Raw genomic sequence first — 20629 nt, 5'->3', positions numbered from 1 at the left:
AAGAGATTTCAAAACAAAGGCCATTAAAAAGAGACCCAGAAGGACACCTCATAATACTCAAAGGGAGAATCCATCAAGATGACAGAAACACTGTAAACCTACATGCACCCAACACAGAAGCACCCAAATATATAAGGAAATCTTGGAGGACTTCAAGAAAGATATAAACAGAAACACACTGATAGTAGGGGACTTTAATACCCCACTGTCAACAATGGATAGATCATCTGAATAAAATATCAACAAGGATATTGTGGAACTGAATGACACATAAGATCAAATGGACTTACCTGACATACATAGAATCTTTCATCCCAAAGAAGCGAAATACACATTCTTTTCAAGTGCACATGGAAGATTTTCAAAGACAGGCCACATGACAGGAGAAAAAACAAGCTTCAACAAATTCAAGTAAATTGAAATCATAACAAGCATTTTCTCAGACCACAGGAGTTTGAAACTGGAAACCAACCTCAAGGAAAAAACTCAAAAACATTCAAAGAGTCTCATGGAGACTGAATAACACACTATTAAACAATGAATGGGTCAATAATGAGATCAAAGAAGAAATCAAAAAGTTTCTGGAAACAAATGAAAATAAACACACAACAGTCCAAAACCTATGGGACACTTCCTGAGAGGGAAGTTCATAGTAATAAAGGTCTACCTAAAAAAGATACATTTCAAATAAACAACCTAACCCTACATCTTCAAGAACTGGAGAAACAACAATAAACAAAGCCCAGAGCTAGTAAAGGAAAGGAAATAATCAAGATCAGAGCAGAAATGGATGACACAGAGACTAAAAGAACAATTCAAAGGATCAACCAATCCAGGAGCTGGTTCTTTGAAAAGATAAACAAAATCGACAAGCCTTTAGGCAGACTCATCCAGAAAAAAATGGAGAGGACCCAAATAAATAATAACAGAAATGAAAGAGGAGAAATTAACAACTGATACCACAGAAATACAAAGGATTGCAAGAAATTTCTATGAAGAATTAAATGCCAAGAAATTTGAAAACCTCGATGAAATGTACAAATGTCTAGAAAAATATAACCTTCTAACATTGAATAAAGAAGAAGCAGAAAGCCTGAACAGACTGATAAAAACTGGTGAAACTGAAGCAGTAATCAAAAAACTCCTGACACACAAAAGCCCTGGATTAGATGGCTTCACATGAGAAATTTACAAAACCTTTAAGGAAGAGCTAACCTCTGTCCTTCTTAGACTATTCCAAAATGTCTAAGAACAGGGAAGACCCCCAAACTCTTTTTATGAGGCCACCACCATCCTAATCCCCCAAACACCTAAAAACACAACAAAAAAAGAAAACTACAGACCAGTATCACTGATGAACGTAGACACTAAAATCCTCAACAAAATATTGGCAAACCGCACCCAGCAATACATTAAAAAAGGATCACCCCCCATGATCAAGTGGAATTCATCCCAGGGATGCAAGGATGGTTTCAATATTCACAAATCAATAAATGTAATACATCACATTAACAAAAGACGAAAATCACATGATCATATTAATAGATTCCGAAAAAGCATTTGATAAGGTACAGCACCCATTCGTGATAAAAACACTCAGCAAAGTGGGAGTAAAGGGGGTATACTTGAATGTAATAAATCCATATATGAAAAACCTACAGCCAACATCATACGCAACAGGCGAAAACTAAAAGCTTTCTCACTAAGACTGGGAACAAGACAAGGTTGTCCACTTTCACTACTTCTATTCAACATAGTATTGGAAGTCCCAGCCAGAGCAATCAGACAAGAAAAAGAGATAAAAGACATCCAAATTGGAAAGAAGGAAGCAAAAATGTCATTGTTTGTAGATGACGTGACAGTGTACATACTCCACCATAGACTCTGCCAAAAAACTACCTGACCTAATAACAGAATTTGGCAAAGCAGCGGGATACAAAGTCAATATTCAGAAATAGAAGGCATTTTTGTACACCAACAATGAAATATCAGAACCAGAAATCAGGAAAAAAAAAATCCCATTTGCTACAGCAACAACAACAACAAAAATAAATAAAGCACCTAGGAATAAACTTAACCAAGAAGGTAAAAGATCTTTACTCAGAAAATTACATAACACTGAACAAAGAAATTAAGGAAGACACAAATAATTGGAAGCATTGTACCATGTTCATGGATTAGAAGAATTAACATTATCAAAATGTCCATACTACCCAAAGCAATTTATAGAGTCAATGCCATCCCTATTAAAAATATCAATGTCGTACTTCACAGATCTAGAACAAACATTTAAAACATTATGTGGAATCACAAACAACCCCGAATAACCACAGCAATTTTGAGAAAGAAGAACAAAGTAGGAGGGATCACAATACCTGACATCAAACTATATCGCAAGGCCACTGTAATCAAAACAGTCTGGTACTCGCATAAGAACAGACACATAAATTGGGGGAACAGAACAGAGAGCCCAGAAATAAACCCATGTCTCTATAGTCAATTAAATTCGACAAAGCGGGCAGAACTTTATGATGGAGTAAAAATAGCCTCTTCAACAAATGGTGTTGGGAGAGCTGGACAGCTACATGCAAAAAATTGAAATTCGACCACCAACTTATTCCATACATAAAAATAAACTCAAGTGGATAAAAGACTTAAATATAAGTTGTAACATGATAAAAGTCCTAGAGGAGAACATACGCAGGAAACTCTCAGATATTCCATGTAGCAATATTTTTGCCAGTATGTGCCCTAGAGCAAGAGACAAAAGGAAAGAATAAACAAATGGGACTTCATTAAAATAAGAAGCTTCTGCACTGCTAAAGAAAACACCATCAAAATGAAAAGGGAACTAACCGTATGGGAAAATATATTTGCCAATGATGCTTCGGAGAAGTTTTATCTCCAAAATACATAAAGAATTCACATGACTCCACTCCAGGAAGATAAACAATCCAATTAAAAAATGGGCAAAGCACCTGAACAGACACTTCTACAAGGAGGAGATACACAGGGCCCGGGGGGCTGGGGGGAAGTAAATAAGGTCCCTTACCTATTTTTTTTTTAATTCCAGCATGGCTTCTACAATGTCTCAAAAGAAAAAAAAATCCCCCGCCCACCCAAAAAAGAAAAATTATGGATGAAGGAAGATTGTTCAATGAAAAGTGAACAGATGACTACTTTTTTGTCAAGGCAAATAGTAAGGCACTTCACTTAATTAGTAGGGAACTTGTGCAAGTTTTCGAAGACTTATCATAAAAGGTATTATATGCCAAAACATGCTGCCAAATTCAATGCATATGAAGCATTGTGCTCTAAGGACAAAATAGCGAAACTGATAAAACGTCTGTCTTCTCAACAAAAATTTTTTCAAAAAGTTACAACTTGGGCAGATTCCATTGTAAAAGCTAGTTATGTGGTAGCATATTTAATAGCAAAAAAATCAAAACCATTTACTGATGGTGAGTTTATTAAGCAATGTATAGAAAGCATGGCAGATATAATTTGCCCTGAAAAAAAAGCAGGATATTTCTAAAATCAGTTTGTCTCACCAGATGATAGCCAGGTGAACTGAACAAACTGGAAAATCTATTGAAAGAAGTTTGGAGAGTAAAGCTGCTAATTTTAAATTTTATGCTTTCGGGATAGATGATAGCACTGATGTGACAGATACAGCTCAACTTGCCATTTTTATTAGATGCACTGACGATGAACATAATGTCACTGAAGAAATGGCTTCTCTAGTGCCACTAACAGACACAACTAAATCAAGAGGTTTATATGAAGCAGTAAAAAATATGTTAAAGCAATTTTCTTTATCCGCTGTCAACATATCTGATATAGTTACCGATGGTGCCCTGGTGATGACAGGTAAAAGAGAGTGACTTGGGAAATTAATAGAAGACAATGCAGTTGCCATCCAAAACTGACATAGTACATCAAGAAAATTTATGCGCAAAAGCTTTAAAAATGCATAATGTCATGTAAATCATCATCAAGACTGTGAATTCGTAAGAGCCAAGGGACTGAATCATTGCCAATTCCAGGAATTCCTTAGAAGTATCAATGCTGGCTATGGTGACATCATTTACTTTTCAGAAGTAACATGGCTAAATTGAGGCAAAATGTTGAAAAGATTTTATGATTTGCAACACGTTACCCAGTTGTTTACAGTATCAAAAAACAAATTTGTGCCAGAACTTGATGATGAAAACTGGTTTACAGATTTATCATCTTTAGTGGATTTAACCTCTCATTTCAATGAGTCAAACATGCATCTTCAAGGTGAAAAGCAACTTATCATACCATGTTTCAAACCATAACAGCACTCCAATGAAACTGAAATTATGACAAGCTCAAATTAAGACAAACAATTTTATGCTTTTCGACACTTTGGCTAAATACAGTCTTGTGAACATCAAAAAATATGCAGCCTTGCTTTTCGATTTGGTACAAGAATTTGAAAACAGACTTCAAGATTTCCGGGAAAATAATCAATATTTTGCTATATTTGCAACTCCATTTTCAGTCAACATAAATATGTTACCAGTGAATTTTCAAATGGAATGCATAGAGCTGCAATCTGATAGTCAACTTAAAGAAAAATTTGATCGTGTGTCTTTACTGGACTTTTATGAATCCTAGTTTCCCAGAGACGAAATATCCCTTGCTTCACAATGAAGCCTTATTCATTGTTATTTTGCAGCACCTACATTTGTGAGCAACTATTTCCAAGAATGAAACATGTTAAGAGTAAAATTATAACCAAAATATCTGATGAGAACCTTGAGAACTAAGAATTGCAACTACTTCTATCAAATGAGACACTAATGTACTAGTTTCTCAGATACAATATCAAACATCCCACTAGTAGTTTTATGTTGCCCTCTTTTCTTTTACTTTTATAATAAAAAATATTAAAAAACATCAATGACATTTTATTACTTAGATACGTACATTTTTTTTTTATTTATGATCACAAACTTGGGACCTGCTTGACAATTTTAAAAGATTATTGAAAGGGCCACTGCATAATTAGGGTTATTATGTGAGGACTTTTTTGCTCCTCAGTGGTGGCAGATGTCATGAAAATTATGCACAGATCCTTCTTTTGCTCATCAGTTTTCATTAGTGTTTGTGTATTTAATGTATGGCCCAAGACAACTCTTCTTCCAGTCTGGCCCAGAGACACCAAAAAGTTGGACACCCTGATTTAGATGCTGGACAGCTGGGGCAATAAGTAATTGCATATGTATATAATAATTATAACCCACATAAAAATCACTTTTTGAGACTTTAATAATTTTTAAGAGCGTAAAGGGGCTTCCAAAACAGAAAGGTTGAGCCTAGTTAATACAAATCATAGTAATAATGTCCAAAACACAAAGACACAGAAAAGATATAATTGAGTGGCAACGCTATCTTAAGAAAGGGCATTCATAATTAAGGCCAGGATAAACTAAAGCAGTGTTCAGAGTTTGTGGGAGCACTAGAATCCCTCCATCTGGAGGTATCATTTTCATTTTATATGTAAGGAATTTGTTTAATCTCTTCAGAACATTTTTAATGTGTTGAGCCAAGAACAAAGAGCAAAGTAATCTATTTCCAAACTCACTTTCTGCCAAAGAGGAATACTTTTATTTCTATCTAAAGTCACCAAAAACTGGAAGATTGGAAGGAAACAGTTATCTTTTCAGAGCACTTTCAAGATAAAATATGGAATTTTGAATTAAAAATGAACCACACAGTACAGCAAGGACAATAAAAGGACAAATGCTAAGGGCAACTATCATGAATAAATCTCACACAATGTGCTCTCCAACTTTTTGACACCAGGGAACAGTTTTGTGGAAGACAATTCTTCCACAGGCAGGAGATGATTCAGATGCATTACATTCAAGCTCACCGCCTGCTGTGTGTCCTGGTTCCTAACAGGCCTGGACCAGTACCGGTCCATGGCCCGGAGGTTGGGGACCCCTGTGACATAAGATGTTGAACAAAAGAAGTCACAAAAGAATGAATACAATGACTCCATTTATAAAAATAAAAATATGCCTAACTAACCTATACTTTTTGATATATACACAGGTCGTAAAGAAAAGAAGAGAATAAAAGTCACAATAACAATTTCCTCTGAAGAAATCAAGGAAATAATGTGTGGGAAGTAATATATCTGTATGATTTCTGGGATGTCATTAATATCCTTGAGATTATTATTTTATATATATATTATTTACATTGTTTGTGTTATGTAATTTTTATTTTTTAACTGACTTTATTGATGTGACATTGGTTAATAAAATTATACAGAGTTCAGGTGTACAATTCTATAATACATCAACTGTATGTTGAATTGTGTGGTCACCACCCCAAGTTATGTACTTTTAAAACTATATCTCATTGTTCAATAAAGAAAGTAAATAAAAAACTGGTACTGCTATTTTGTGGCAAACTGTAACTTCTACCAGAGTGAAGCCAGGAATTAATTCCATAACTGGCAGTCACTGAATAACAAAAAGTGAAAATGAATGTTCAAATTTAAACCAAATTTTAATCTTGACAAACACACTATGTGTTTGTTAACATAAGCAGAATTAACCTTTGGCAGCATCTGATAAAGATTAAATATTCATTACTCAACAAAATTCAAAATGTTAAGTATAAATTATTTCTTAAGAATATATTTTAATCCTATAACTATTTTGCCATAGTGGAAACATTAAAATGCTAAAATAATTCCTTCTTTTTACTTCTATTTCATGAAAACATCAATAATTGGACCCAAATGTATATTCAGACATTTCAAACAAAAACAAAATAATCATAAGAACTTTTTAAAATACAAATCCTCAGTCAACTGGTTTTCTACTCTTCCATTCCCTCATGAATTACTACTATTAGCCATTTCTCCAAGAATTGCTAGCATCCTTAGTGGGGAATCATATTTAGAGGTCACAATCTTGATTCTATGGATAGTCACTATCTACCACTGGGTTGTTACTTGTAAGAAGCCAGTTAAGAAATTAGCAGCAGAGCTAGTTAGTAAAAGAACTGAGTTCAGGCCCAAAGTATCCTATTTGTAGTCCAGTGCTTTTTTCACTATATTTGAATTATATCATGTGGTCATCAGCTATCATTTTTCATTACTTTGATCCTTAATATTTATCACATACTGAATCACCTTGGAAAAGTCACTCATCCATTCTAAATTAGTTTTCTCTATACATAATATAAAATTAATATAGATATTACTTATCTCTTAGAGTATATAAGGAGGAAATAAGAGACTGCATATGAAAGCACTTTTGTTATCATAACAACTCGTAGAAGATTAAAAAGGCACCTTTTGGTTTATAAAGACAGGCTAGTAGTTGAGAACATTAAATTGCGGGTGTGGGGGGAGAGAGGGCAAGACAAATGAAACAGTTAAGGGACAAACATAAAAAAGGGCTTTTCTTATAAAATAAATATTTTCTACAATTAAAATAACAATTTGATCCTAGTTCAAGAAGGGAGGTTGACTTGAAACCCTAGAAACAGTCTAATTATTAAACAATTTCATAAACTATAAAGACAATTCAAACTTCTGAGTAATGAAATAATTCCCTATAGTGCAGTGCAATTGCTAGCAATGAAGAACAGCTAACACTGTCACTATACAAAACACCCTAAAATATTTTAAATTAAAAAGTTAAAGTAGCCCAGGCTGATGTGTCTTAGTGGAGTGAGCACTGGCCTGCGAACCAGAAGGTCACTGGTTGATTTCCAACTGGGGCACATGCCTGGGTTGAGGGCCATGTTCCCAGCTGGGGTCTTGAGAGAGGCAACTGATCAATGTATCTCTTGCACTCGATGTTTCTCTCTGTCTCTCTCTCTTTCTCCCTTCTTTCCCCTCTCTCTAAAAGTACATAAATAAAATCTCAAAAAAAAAAGTAAAAGTATAAAAAAGGCTACAACAATTTAAAAAGATTTATATGTAAATATTTATATGTTCTCAAAAAGGGTGAAACTGAGCAAAAAAATTCATGGAAATCAAGCTGCCGAGAGAGAGAGATTTGAATTACTTAAACAAATAAACTGTAAGACATGAAAAATACTTGGCTTCACTGATAATCAGAGAAATATAAATTAAAAGAAACATTAAATATTTTGCACTCATCAGATTTGGCACACACACAAAACTAAAAAAAGAAAAAGAAAGAAAATTGACTGTCAATTTTTGCTGGCAAGGGCGAGGGAAATTGGAATGCTGCTTTTTTTTCAAAAGTCAGTGCATTTAAGGAAATTTATACTGTTTCTATAAGGAGTATGTATTTTATAATCAGTAAAAGTCATATGAAACAAAATGAAAATAGGTATTAAGTGGAATTTTCATGTCTGAAATGAGTGTGCTGAAAGCCCCAAAATGGCTTCTATATACTAGATAACGCCTCTAAATCTCTCCAGGAAGGACTTCACAATTGTCATAATTGCACACTGTATCACACTCAGTTAGAAGTTATAATGAGAGAAAAAAAAAAATCTCGCAGTGGCTTAGCAGTCTCAGCAGAAGTTTCAGAGGTTTCTAACAAGTTTATGACATTCTTCTCTTAAAACTTAAATCTTCATTCTGACAGGCTGGAGATCCAGGTATCTCAGAATCATGACAGAGCCACTTAGAAAGCTGTGTGCATTTAGGTTAAGTAATTTAATTTCTCTATTTCCTCATCTGTAAAATGTGCACAAAACTGAAGGCACACTGGATCAGCGTGAGGGTTAGGAACGGTCAATGCCCAGGGCCTAGTTTCAAGAACTAGGCACATAACTGGCACTTATTTGGTCCCTGCTACCATTGTTATTGAACCTGGTCTAACTCAATCTGTAAATAATTAGGTTCACACATCAATCATCATTCCACTGAAGTAGAAAAGTAGTTTAGGTGTCTTGCATGACTGTGAAATATGTTCTCTAAACTGAATTTTTAAAAAGGAAGGAAATAAAGAAGGAAGGAAAAATGGGGGAGGAAGATGAGGGGGAGAGAAAAGGAAGAATGGAAAAAAGAAGGAAGTTAAAATAAGACATAAACCAAGACTAGCAATGCACTTTAAATAAAGAAAAATGGCAAATAGTTAACACTGACCACTCTAAAGTTCAACAGTATCCATTGACATTGAACTTACCAATTAAGTGTGATCAACTTGAAGCAAGATGAACTTTCTCCTATGCTGAGGTGTCCTCACAAAGCTGTGGAATAAAACTTGCCTTTTTCTTTTTAAAGCCATGCTTTTATTACTAAACAGCTGGTCTGAGAGGAAGGCAGTAAGCAGGGTTAGAAAGAGAAAAAAGAGGAGGATAAAGATGAAGAGAAAAACAACATGCAATTCCGGATCAAGTCTCTTCACCCCATCCTTGCAGATTCTCCTGTGTTCTCACCTGGAGTTGTGCAGAGCTGTCATTGAGACTGTCCTCCCTTCGCCGCGCCTCCTCTAGCATCTGTGCACTCTTCTTCTTTTCCACCTGTTCCTTGTGCTTCAGATTTGCTACCTTCTTATTCTGGTCTTTCACTTGCCTGTTGATAAATGGGGAGAAAAATCAAGCTATTCACATACGTGCATAGAACAAAATGTTTATTTACAGTGTTACACCACTGCCACAAAGGAACAACTGAAAACCAACAAAGAGTTCCTGCTACAAAGTGGTCCCAACCCTTTCAAGAGCTCTCCTACCAATAGTAGCAAATTATTAACAACAACGTTTCAGGAACACACATTTTAGCGTGTACTTTATGAAGCACACTGAAATTCTAAAAGAAAAGGAGGGCATGAGATAGTTTGAGATGACATGAAAAAGAAATCAAGCCAAAGATTTGTTGGCTATATGGAAACAGTCTCCAGATATCAATGCTATGAAATAGTAGAATGGCTGATTAAGAAAGGTTTTGTGATACAACTCTTATTTTACTATTGTTAAATATTTCACTTTCAAAAAGCATCAGAACGTTGTACCAAATTCAGAAGCTCCCTATCCTATATCACTGCCTCCACACTAAGATACAACTATATGCTAAAAATTTTGTGTTTATAATCCTCTTGCTTTTATTATAGCTTTGTTTCACATATGGATCCTTTATTTTGCATGTTTTTGAAATTTATATATAAATTTATTAATAAACTATTTTTCTTTTCAATATATGTTTTGAGATTCATACTGGTTAATCAGTGGTTTTTTTTATCTGCTCCATTTTCAATGCAGTAAAAAATGGCATATCTCAATTGTCTTAACACATTCTTGAGTTGATAAATAATTGGGTTTAGTTTTTTATTATAACAAACAATACATTCTGATATTGCCTGTGCTAGAGCTTCTCCAAGGTACAGCCCTACAAGCTGAATTGGTGAGTTGTGTTGTAGGTATACCTTCAAGTTTACTAATTATTTTCCAAGAAGTTATATTTATACTTATTATACAAGTAGTACAAAACAGTACTTCCTATACTTCTACATATTCGCTAACACTTGGTAATATAAGACTTCCTGAATTTTATCAATCTGGTATATATAAATAAATAATATGTCATATAATTTTAAAATGCATGTTCCTGGCTACTGAAGTGGAACATCTTTTTATACAGTGTTTGACTATTCCTGTTTCCAATTCTATGAAATAGTTAGTGTGCATTTTGCTCAATTTTCAATTAGAATATTTTTAAATGACTTATAGGTATCATAATCCTTTATCTGTTATATGTTACACAAATATTTCCTTCCAATATATTAGTTATTTATTTGATTGTTCAGGGGTGTTCAGCCCAGGATGGCTATGAATGCAACCTAATACAAAATCATAAATTTATTTAAAACATTATGATATTTTTTGTGATTATGTGTCACAATGTATTTGATGTGTGCCTCAAGACAACTCCTCTTCTTCCAGTGTGGCCCAGAGAAGCCAAAAGGTTGGACACCCCTGCTTTATGGTATGTTTTCATTTTGAAAATTTAAAATTTTTAATTGTTTCTAGTGCACCAATCTTCTTTATGGTTTGAAATTTTGTTATTTTTTAACAAAATCTTCCCCATACCAAATTCATAAAGATTTTGCCTGAAAATCTGTAACTTAGTCTTTCATATTGAAGTCTTTAATCTACCTGATACTTATGTTGTGTGTGGTGTGAGGCAGAGATACAATTTCAATTTGGGGGTATGGTCTGAGGTAAGAATAAAATTTCATTTTTTACACTGATAACTAATTTTCCAGCATTATTTATATGCACTGCTATTTCAGTTGTATTTAAAGTTTCTTCTATGTACATGTGTGCCTGTCATGTGGCTGCCTACTCTGGTATTTTGTATATTTCTGCACCAAATCTATACTACCTTAATTACTATACCTTTATAAGAAGTTTCAATATCTCTAAGGCAAGTCTGCCTACCTCTTCTTTTACAAGACTGTCTTGACTATTCTTGCCCCTTAATACTTCTCCTATAAATGTCAGAGCCAGCTTGTCAGGTTCCACTAAACCAACCAACCAATCCACCACAGTAACCAAAACCCAACAAAAGCCTTTTGTGATTTTGATTGAAACTGTACCAAATCTATTTATCAATTTGGGAAAAACTGACATTTTCATGCTCTTGACTCTTTCAATTTATTAACACCATGTATCTCTCCAGTTATTTAGTTCTCCTTAAAAGACTTTCAATAAAGAGTAAAGCTTTACTCAATAAAAGACTGACATTTATTTTTTCCATAAGTACCTTATATATTTTGTTGTCATTTTAAATTCCACACATCTTGTCACTATACATGGTTCCTGATACAAAGTAAGCATTCTTTAAAAAGTACTTTTCAACAATGTAAATATTAACAAAATTAACAACATGTAATTCCTTGTTATCATCTAATGCCCAGTCCATATTCAAATTTCCCCCATTGTCTCAAAAAATTTTTTTTAACGCTTGCTTGTTTTAATCAAAATCCAAAAGATCTGAAATATAATTGATGGTCTTATGTTTCTTAAATCCTAAAAGTCTCTATTAATCTAGAGAAAAGTCTCTCCCATCCTCCCCTGCCCCCTTTTTTAAATGCCACTAACTTGTTAAATACTATGAGTTTGGCAAAATGACTCATATTTTGGAATGTCTATTTGTTTCTTCATGATGTCATTTGTTCCATGTACTTTTTCTTTTTCAGGTACTGAAAGAACTTGTCTTTAAACAGATTCAGTTTCAACATTTTAGGTCAAAATAGTAAATAATGGTGCTGTGTACTTTATATTGCCTCACTGGTTTTTCATCAATGAATAATCAGAATGAAGGTAGTGATGGCCTGGTCTCTTCTTCTGTGTGTTATGTTTACCCTTCCATAAACTTTTGATCTAATGGCTCCATGCACTAATGAGCTTTTCCTGAAAATATTATTTCAATGACATTTTTAAGTTACATGGCAGATAGACATGCAGCTGATTTCTATACATAGGTTTTAAATCTGGCAAACTGGCAAATGCTCCTGGTAATTCTAAAAAATTTTTCTGCGGATTCTTTTGGGTTTTCTATGTAGACAGTTGTATTATACAAAATGATAAAGTATACAAAACCCTTTATACTTTCTTTTTTTTCTCATCTTATTGAACTTGCTAGAAGTTTCAGAACCATTATGAAAATAAGTACTGACAGTGGGTATCTTTGTCTTTCTCCTGATTCTAAAGAAAATTATTTTTACATTTCACACTATGACATTTGCTGCAGTTTTTCCTTTGAAAACTTTTTATCTATTCCTTGTCTGCCAGAAGTTGCTGTTATTTTTGTAATTGAGTGGTGAATTTACTGACAGCCTTTTGAGATTTTCTAATGTTAAACCAATTTTATCATGAGATAAATCTATTTTGTATTTTGTATGATATTTACCTCGATAAATTTCTTTACTTCCTTCCAACTCAACCATACATTTATAAAATTAATGAAAAATCTGGCATTTTTATTGTTTTGTTTATTGAAGGCTGCTCAGAGAATATAATTAATAATGTCAAAAACAAAACTGTGAAATCCTCTGTAAAAGGTAAACACACATTTTCTTTTGTGTAATTTGAATATGATTCTATCAATGTGCCAAAAAAATTTTTTTAGAATTTTAATTGAGGAATTATTCAAAATTAAATAGTAAATTCATGACACAGATGGTAAGATAAAAGTCATTCTCTGATAGAAGTGGTATTAATACATTACTCAAAAGCTACATTTCAGATCTTCATTTTCTGCCATCTTGAATATGTCTACTGAAAGATTTAGGCACAGAAAATATAATAAAACCAGTTGTCATTGGAAGAAATAAAAATGAAACTAATGTCTACATTTAAATCTCTTTGCATAATTGTGTTAATATTTATAATTTTATTAATCTGATATCAATCATATCAACTAGTAGGAAAGAACAGATTGAGATCTTTGCATTAGAATAATACAAAGAAAATTATGTTTTCAAGAATCAACCTGCTCTTTTCTAAAATTAAATTCCTTATAATCTTGGTTTATTACATGCAGAGATTTTACTCTCTGTTTTAAGTGAGAAAAAAATTTAAGGGTCCACAAATTCTTTTCACCTTGCATCTGTGAGTTATTCCAGAAGATGCTGGCCAGCACTGATACCTGTAGCAGAGCCTGGTTATTTGGAGCAACAGGACACATGAAATAAGGAACCTAATTAAAACCACTTGACTATTTTTCAGAAAAAGGCAGATGTTACAGGCTAAATGTCTGACCCAATCAAAGTCGATTTCACTCTTCAGCACTTTTTATCATAATTATATCTGAGAATGAGTGACTTTTTGCTCCCAAGTTTACCCCCAAGTCATAGAACTAGGTCAGGATATTTTTAGTTGCTTTTCAGGAAAGAACAAAAAAATCCATTCCTCCTATCCTATCTCAACCAACTCTCCACTTGTGGGTGTTTTTAAATTTTATTTATTTTGATCTTCACAATATTGGGCATATAATTTTAATGCTTACCTCCTTCAAATCCAAAGAAAATACAATAAAATACTAAGTAAAACATATAGAATATCAAGCTAAATACAGAGCATGGTCCTAAACATATAAAAGTTGGGGCAAAAGTAGGTTTACAGCTGTTCACATGGAAAAGAATACAATTTAATTAATAAATAATAATACAAGAATAAACTGTGTTTTGTGTACTCACAACTGCAAACCTACTTTGTATTACGCTATGTCTCAGTATGCATAGTCAAAAATATAATATTAAAAAGGAAAAATTAGTATTTTAACTTTTCATGGTTTTTTGCAGTTTCTAAATTTTCTACAATACACATACAATATTTTTAAAATACTTTAAAGTTTTTAAAAATGTGGTATGGTTGTATCTCAAAATAAGGTCTTCATCTAAATCAGACTAGATAGAAAGTCAGTAAGGCAGACTTGAGTTTCCCTTATTTATTTATTCCTTGGTTCTTAATTTTCCATTTTTCATACTTTCAATTTCCTTTCTTTAACTTAGTTTTATGGCTATTACTTCTATATTTTATTCCACAGACATAATTAAGTATGAAAATAAAATGATTTTATCTAAATAAGGAACCAAGAAAAGTATGGAAAATTGTAAGAGGATTAAAAGGATCCCTTTCAAATGGTTTTCTTGCCCACCTTCCTGCATTGTGTGTGTGCACGTGAGAGCGTGAACGCCTGTACAGTCCTGAATTCACAACGTAACTCGAACAGATGCACGCACAACTTTCTTATCTCACTAAAAGGCCACAAAAGGCAGTATCATCAAAACATGTTAGTAAAAATGGGGGACATTTCTTGAATCTACATGGAGGAATAAATAGTCTGTGACATTAGAATCTGTGAAGCATGGGATTTCCTTCTCTTCACTTATAAACAGATCAACATGTAACTGTATTTAAATCTGAGTTTACAAAAAAACCAATACCAGAAAGAAAAGGATTTAATAGTATAGATTTTTTAACTCTCTGACTGCTGTTGTACCTAAATTAATTTGAGTTAAATTCAAAAAGAACTTACATCTTTTATGATTCTTGAAGTAGGAAAAGAGAGGAAATGAGATTCATAAATAAATACTTTATATCAGATTCTTGGTTTATGAGTTCTCAACTATTATAATAAACAGTGAAATGATGAATAGACTTAACTCTCTTCATAAAGTATGAATAAATTTAAATGTAAAAAGAGAGAAAAGCAAAGATGGAAAAGGAAACAGTTTACTCTCTATTGGTCTCTGCCACAAGAAGTTTTATAAAATGTGGTCCACCATCTTGCTATTCAAACTGTGATCCAGAACTCACCTCCATCAGCATCACTGGGGGTTTGTCAAAAATACAGAATTCTTAGGCTCACACTAGATCTACTAAATCAGAATCAGCATTTTAACAACATCTCCAGGTGACATACTATAAATGCACATTAAATTAAGAAGCACTGGTCTACTGTATAGCTATGCCTGGAAAGCCTGCTCCTACTTACTTTATTGTTGCCTCTGCCTCTGTTTCTTAAAATCCAAACTCATATTTAGATCATAACTACTACTGACTCTCCCCTGCCCCCAAACTCCCACATCACTTTTAACTAAATGTATTTTATGACCTGTTAATTTGTTCCCCATATTACAGTGATCCATGTTCATGTCTTCGCACACCTATAAAAATGCCTTCCTAGAGTTTAAAGTCTATGTTTGGTATATTTTCATAGTTCACAATTTCTAGCATAGAAATCTACCATAAAAATCTCCCTCACAAATTTAAGAAAAAATAGAGTGCAACTATAGTCAAATTTAAAAAACATAGCAAAAATCAAATTTGACTCAGGTGTTTGAATTGGAGAACAGAAGTTTAAGCTAGACAGCTAAAATACATTTGTTAAGAGGCAAAATTTCACTGGTAAAGTATTATATGTTATACTAATATATATAAACATCTATATTATAATAACATGTTATATACAGAGAAAATAAATCTTACATATAGAGAATACATAGTGCGCGCGCGCGCACACACACACACACACACACACACACACACACACACAGAGTCTCTATTTCTCCTTCTACCATCCCAAGAGTAACTCCATTCACATTGAGTTAATATAAAAATTAAGATATGAAAATTTTATACCATTATCTACCTACCTAACTGGGTTTAAAAATAAGAATATCATATTATACCTGCCCAAAAAGTATTCAAGAATCTAAAAATAAAAATAATAATAGTTTAATATATCATGCCTAATTCAAATGTTTTTGGATTGTTTCAAAGCTGCTTTAAGAAGGACTTTTATGGAACTGTACCCCTAACAATCTAAAAAAAATAAGCAATAATAATAATAAAAAGAGATATCAATGTAGAATGTAAAATCACTAATAATGTAGGGTTTTATATAAGCACTTCTAATTTCTCCAAAAAATATTTTAAGTTATCAATTCAACATATTTTAATTAACAAGGGAGTAGCATGATAATTAGTCCCATCTTATGTTTAATTTCATTTATTTCCATTTTTGTCTCACTACCACACTGATCTCCTCTAGGGCAAGGACCTTATTTTGTATGTGTCCATACATGTTAACAAAGCCTGTCTCATAGCAGTTACTCAATTTATTGAAGTATTTTAACATAAAGCTCTTTTTTTTTAATGTGAGTCCTCAGAATAACTCTGTTACCATTAATTCAATAAATATTTCATGAAAGGTTGTATGTGCCAGATACCATCTTTGGGAATATGGCAGTGAACAAAGGACAAGAATCTCAGTCCTTGCCGGTAACAGCCCAAAGGGAATATACAGAGAAGTAAAATATACAGAATGTCAGCTGCTAGTAAGTTCAATGGGAAGAATAAAAGAGGAAAAGAGATAGGAAGGAGTGCAAGGATGGAGGATAAGAATGGTTTTAAACGAGGTGCCCACAAAAAACTATGCTCTGGGGGTAACATTTAAGCAAGCATGTGAATAAAGTGAGGAAGCCACAGCTGTGCATGTATAGATGGAAGAGTCTTCCACAGAGGAAATAGCAAAAGCAAAGCTCCTGGGCTAAGACTGTGAGCGGCCAACGGGAGTTAAGTGGACAGAGAAACGGTGGACTAATAATGAGGTTAAGTAGGTAATGAAGGGTCAGACCCTCCAGCAACAGTTAGCAAACAGCTTTTTGTAAAGGGCCAGATAGTAAATATTTTTACACTTTGTGAACCATATAACAGTATGTGTAACATAGTCTTCTTTTTCTCAACCATTTTAAAATGTAAAAACCATTCTTAACTTACAGGCTGTACAAAAATAAAGTGCAGGTAGGCTGTAGTTTGCTAATCCCTGATGTAGAGCTTTTTAGGTTGCTGAGGTCTTTTGCTTTAGGAAGCAATTGCTTGGTATCACAAATTACAAAGGAATAGCCCATAAATGCTAATAAAAATAAGTAACCTAATAAAAATTCAAGTTATTAACTGAGGCAAAGAAATATACTTGTTTATAATTGAAAAACCAGTATGCATTCCTAAATCAATTGCCAAATTTTTCAGAAAAGAGTTGGCTTTCACTTATTCATTTAGCAAATATATACTGAGCCAACCAAGGGCCACATAGTTTTAAGAAAGAACCTCACTGCCCTCGTAGAACTTATTTTCAAAACGGGGAGGCAGACAACACAAATTGACAAGCATCTGAATGCACAATGACATATGCTATGGGAAAAGTGAAAACAGACAATGTAATGGAGACTGTGATGTGACAGGGCAGCACATTTAGCTTCAATGGTCAGGGAAGGCCTTGTGGAAGAACTGCAATGAAGGGTGTGAAAGTGAGTCATGTATAGATGGGGAGAAGAGACAGAGAACGTAAGTACCCATGCTGTGAAAGAACTTGGCTGACTTAAAATAAAAAGCTTGGTATGGTGAAAGGGAACCAGCAGGTGGTGGGGTTGCACAGGTGGCAAGAAGTCAGATGGTGCAGAGCCTTAACCACGTTAAGGGGAGAACACAGCAAGATTTAAGCAAGGAGTGATGACATCTGCTTTAAGTTTTAAGAGTTCAGTCAACCAAGAGAATCAAGATGGTAAGGAGTGAGTGAAGGTCACACTGACCTCCTCCCAGGCCCAATCTGGAATTACAACTAAATTGGGGAGAAATCACCTGGAATACACAATTGAACAATAGCGAGAAAGGAGCCTTATAACCTCGGACAGACAGAAGAATAAGCTTTAGCACAATCTAACTGGTAAGGAGTGCAGTAGAGACTGGAGAAGGAGGGCAGGGTGCCCACGGGTGGCAGCACCAGAAGGATAGTGAAACGGCCAGTTGGATCCCCCTGAGAAGAGTGGGGTCTAAACCAAAAGCAGGGATCTTCAGCCTACAGCACCAGAACCCAAAAAGTATACAGAAAACAGCCAGCTGCTAAAAGGAGCAGGGTTGCTCTCTGCCAGAGACAGGAGGCTGGAGATGCAAAGAGCCTTTTAAAGGGTCAGTGCATAAAATTTTTATTTTTTACCCTGGTCTCCGGCAAAGGCAGGGGCAGAGTAGGCTAGAGATACCTGAGAAGAGACTGGGGAAGGAGGCTTTGGGGAAAGAACTGAGAGTAGCCAGCAGGATCCCGGTGCTGACTCCTCCCCCATATGGCAGCAGCCATCTTGCTCAGGCAGAGACCACTCTCCTGAGTTGCAGCAGCGTCAGAGGACCCAATGACCCTGCCTCCAGGAGGGACTCCGCCCCCCCCTAAGCTGTCTAAGTGATCTGCAGAGTGCAGAGTAACTAGATTAACACCTGAAGGAGACAGCCACAGACAGCAGATTCCTGGAAGTCTTGTTCAGACTGCCTCAGGTCAGACAGGGACAACATCTGACATCATTAGAGGCAGATCCAGAGAGAAAAAACAGTGGTCTCCTACAATAGGAGTTCACACCACAAAGCCAGGAAATCAAGACAGATCAATTTAAGAAGCAGAAGCAAACAAGAAGAGTCTCACAAATAATAGGAAGACAAAGAAATACCTCCCACTTGAAGGGAAAGGGGGAATCCCCACAAAGAGAACTAAATGAAATAGAGGCAAGTAAACTATCAGATAGTGAGTTCAAAGCAATGGTTCTAAGGAAGCGCAAGGAGCTCAGTGAGCTCAGAGAGAATTACCAAAAACTACAGGAAAACTACGAGGAACTTACTGCAAACTACAACAGCATGAAAAAGGACATAGAAACTACCACTAAGACACAAGAGGAAGAGGAGATACAATTTCAGAATTGAAGAACACAGTAGAAGGAATCAAAAGCAGGCTAGATTAAGCCGAGGATCAAATCAGTGAGCTGGAGGACAAGGTAGAAGAAAGCTCCCAGAAAGAGCAAGAAAATCAAAAAAGACTCACAAAGAATGAAAAGGCATTTAGGAAAATGCAGGACAACCTGAAATGTAATAATATCCGTATAATAGAGATATCAGAAGACGAAGTGGATGGGAAAGGAATACAGAACCTGTTTGAAAAAGTAATGAGGGAAAGCTTCCCTAATTGGAGGAGAGGAAAATCGCACAAGTCCAGGTCCTATTCAAGAGGAACCCAATGAAGCCCACTCCAAGACACATCATCATTAAAATGGCAAATATCAAAGACAAACAGTATCCTAAAGCAAGCAAGGGGGAAACAGGTAGTAACATACAAGGGAGCCCCGATACGGCTAGCAGCTGACTTCTCAACAGAAACACTACAAGCCAGAAAGGAATGGCAAGAAATGTCCCAAGTAATGAAAAGCAAAGGCCTGCAACCAAGACTGCTCTGCCCAGCATGGCTCTCAATTAAAATGGAAGGTGAAATAAGGAGTTTCTCAGAAAAAAGAAGGCTAAAAGAATATTCCTCCATCATACCAGCATTGCAAGATATGCTAAAGGGACTGCTTTAAGGAGATGAAGAAAAAGAGTCTATGAATACCCAGTTCCTTTCACAGTCACCAATACTTGATATTACCAATATTTTTAATACTTATTTGATTGTGACAACCATGTGTTATTTTAATTGTACTTTATTATTTGTTGAAACTAAACCTGTTTTTGTATATTTCTTGCCTATTTCTATTATTTTATAAAAGCTATAAAAGACTTTTTGGTATTCTTTATCCATATTTTGATTAAATGATTGTAGAATTTTTTCCCTGGAAAAAACCAAAAAAACAAAAACTATTAACCTGTTTTAGATGTGTTGTGAACACTTTCCTATTCTATTACTTGTCTTTTAACTTTTTTGATGTGTATATTACTGTAGAGTCTTAAATGTTTAATATAGCCATATAGTCAATATTTTACTTTATAGCTTCTGAGTGTGAATATTTTACTTCAGGGGAAGAAAAATATTATTTTGTATTTACTTCTAAAACTCCTTAGATTTTACATATTGATTTTTTAACTCAACTGAATATTGTTTGTATAATGTGTGTAATAGGCTTCTATATTTGTTTTCTTTCAAGTAATAACGGCCCATGCACCTTATTCGTTGAAAAAGCCTTGTTTCCTCATAGACTTAAATATTAATTTAATCATATATTACATTGTTAGACAGATATATACGTTTGTTTCTCGAATGCTCATTATATTTCATTGATCTACTTGATTATTTCTGTGCTGGTATCATGTTTTAATTGCTGAGACTTTATAATGGATTTAA

General features: G+C 34.3%; 1 protein-coding gene across 6 annotated transcripts in view; it reads right to left on the bottom strand.

The window, feature by feature from the left end:
• ERC1 (ELKS/RAB6-interacting/CAST family member 1) overlaps window positions 1-20629 on the bottom strand; it is a 565692-nt gene that overhangs the window by 317442 nt on the left and 227621 nt on the right. For all 6 annotated transcript variants that reach the window (XM_054577182.1, XM_054577180.1, XM_054577185.1 and 3 more), the window contains one exon: window positions 9412-9547. In XM_054577182.1, coding sequence (XP_054433157.1) covers window positions 9412-9547 — 136 coding nt within the window. The remainder of the gene's footprint in view (window positions 1-9411; window positions 9548-20629) is intronic.

Source organism: Pteronotus mesoamericanus, unplaced genomic scaffold (genome assembly GCF_021234165.1).
Source record: "Pteronotus mesoamericanus isolate MK-2021 breed Mesoamerican mustached bat unplaced genomic scaffold, CSHL_Meso_final contig_41, whole genome shotgun sequence".
NCBI lineage: Eukaryota > Metazoa > Chordata > Mammalia > Chiroptera > Mormoopidae > Pteronotus > Pteronotus mesoamericanus.
This window is presented reverse-complemented; position numbering and strand designations above follow the sequence as displayed.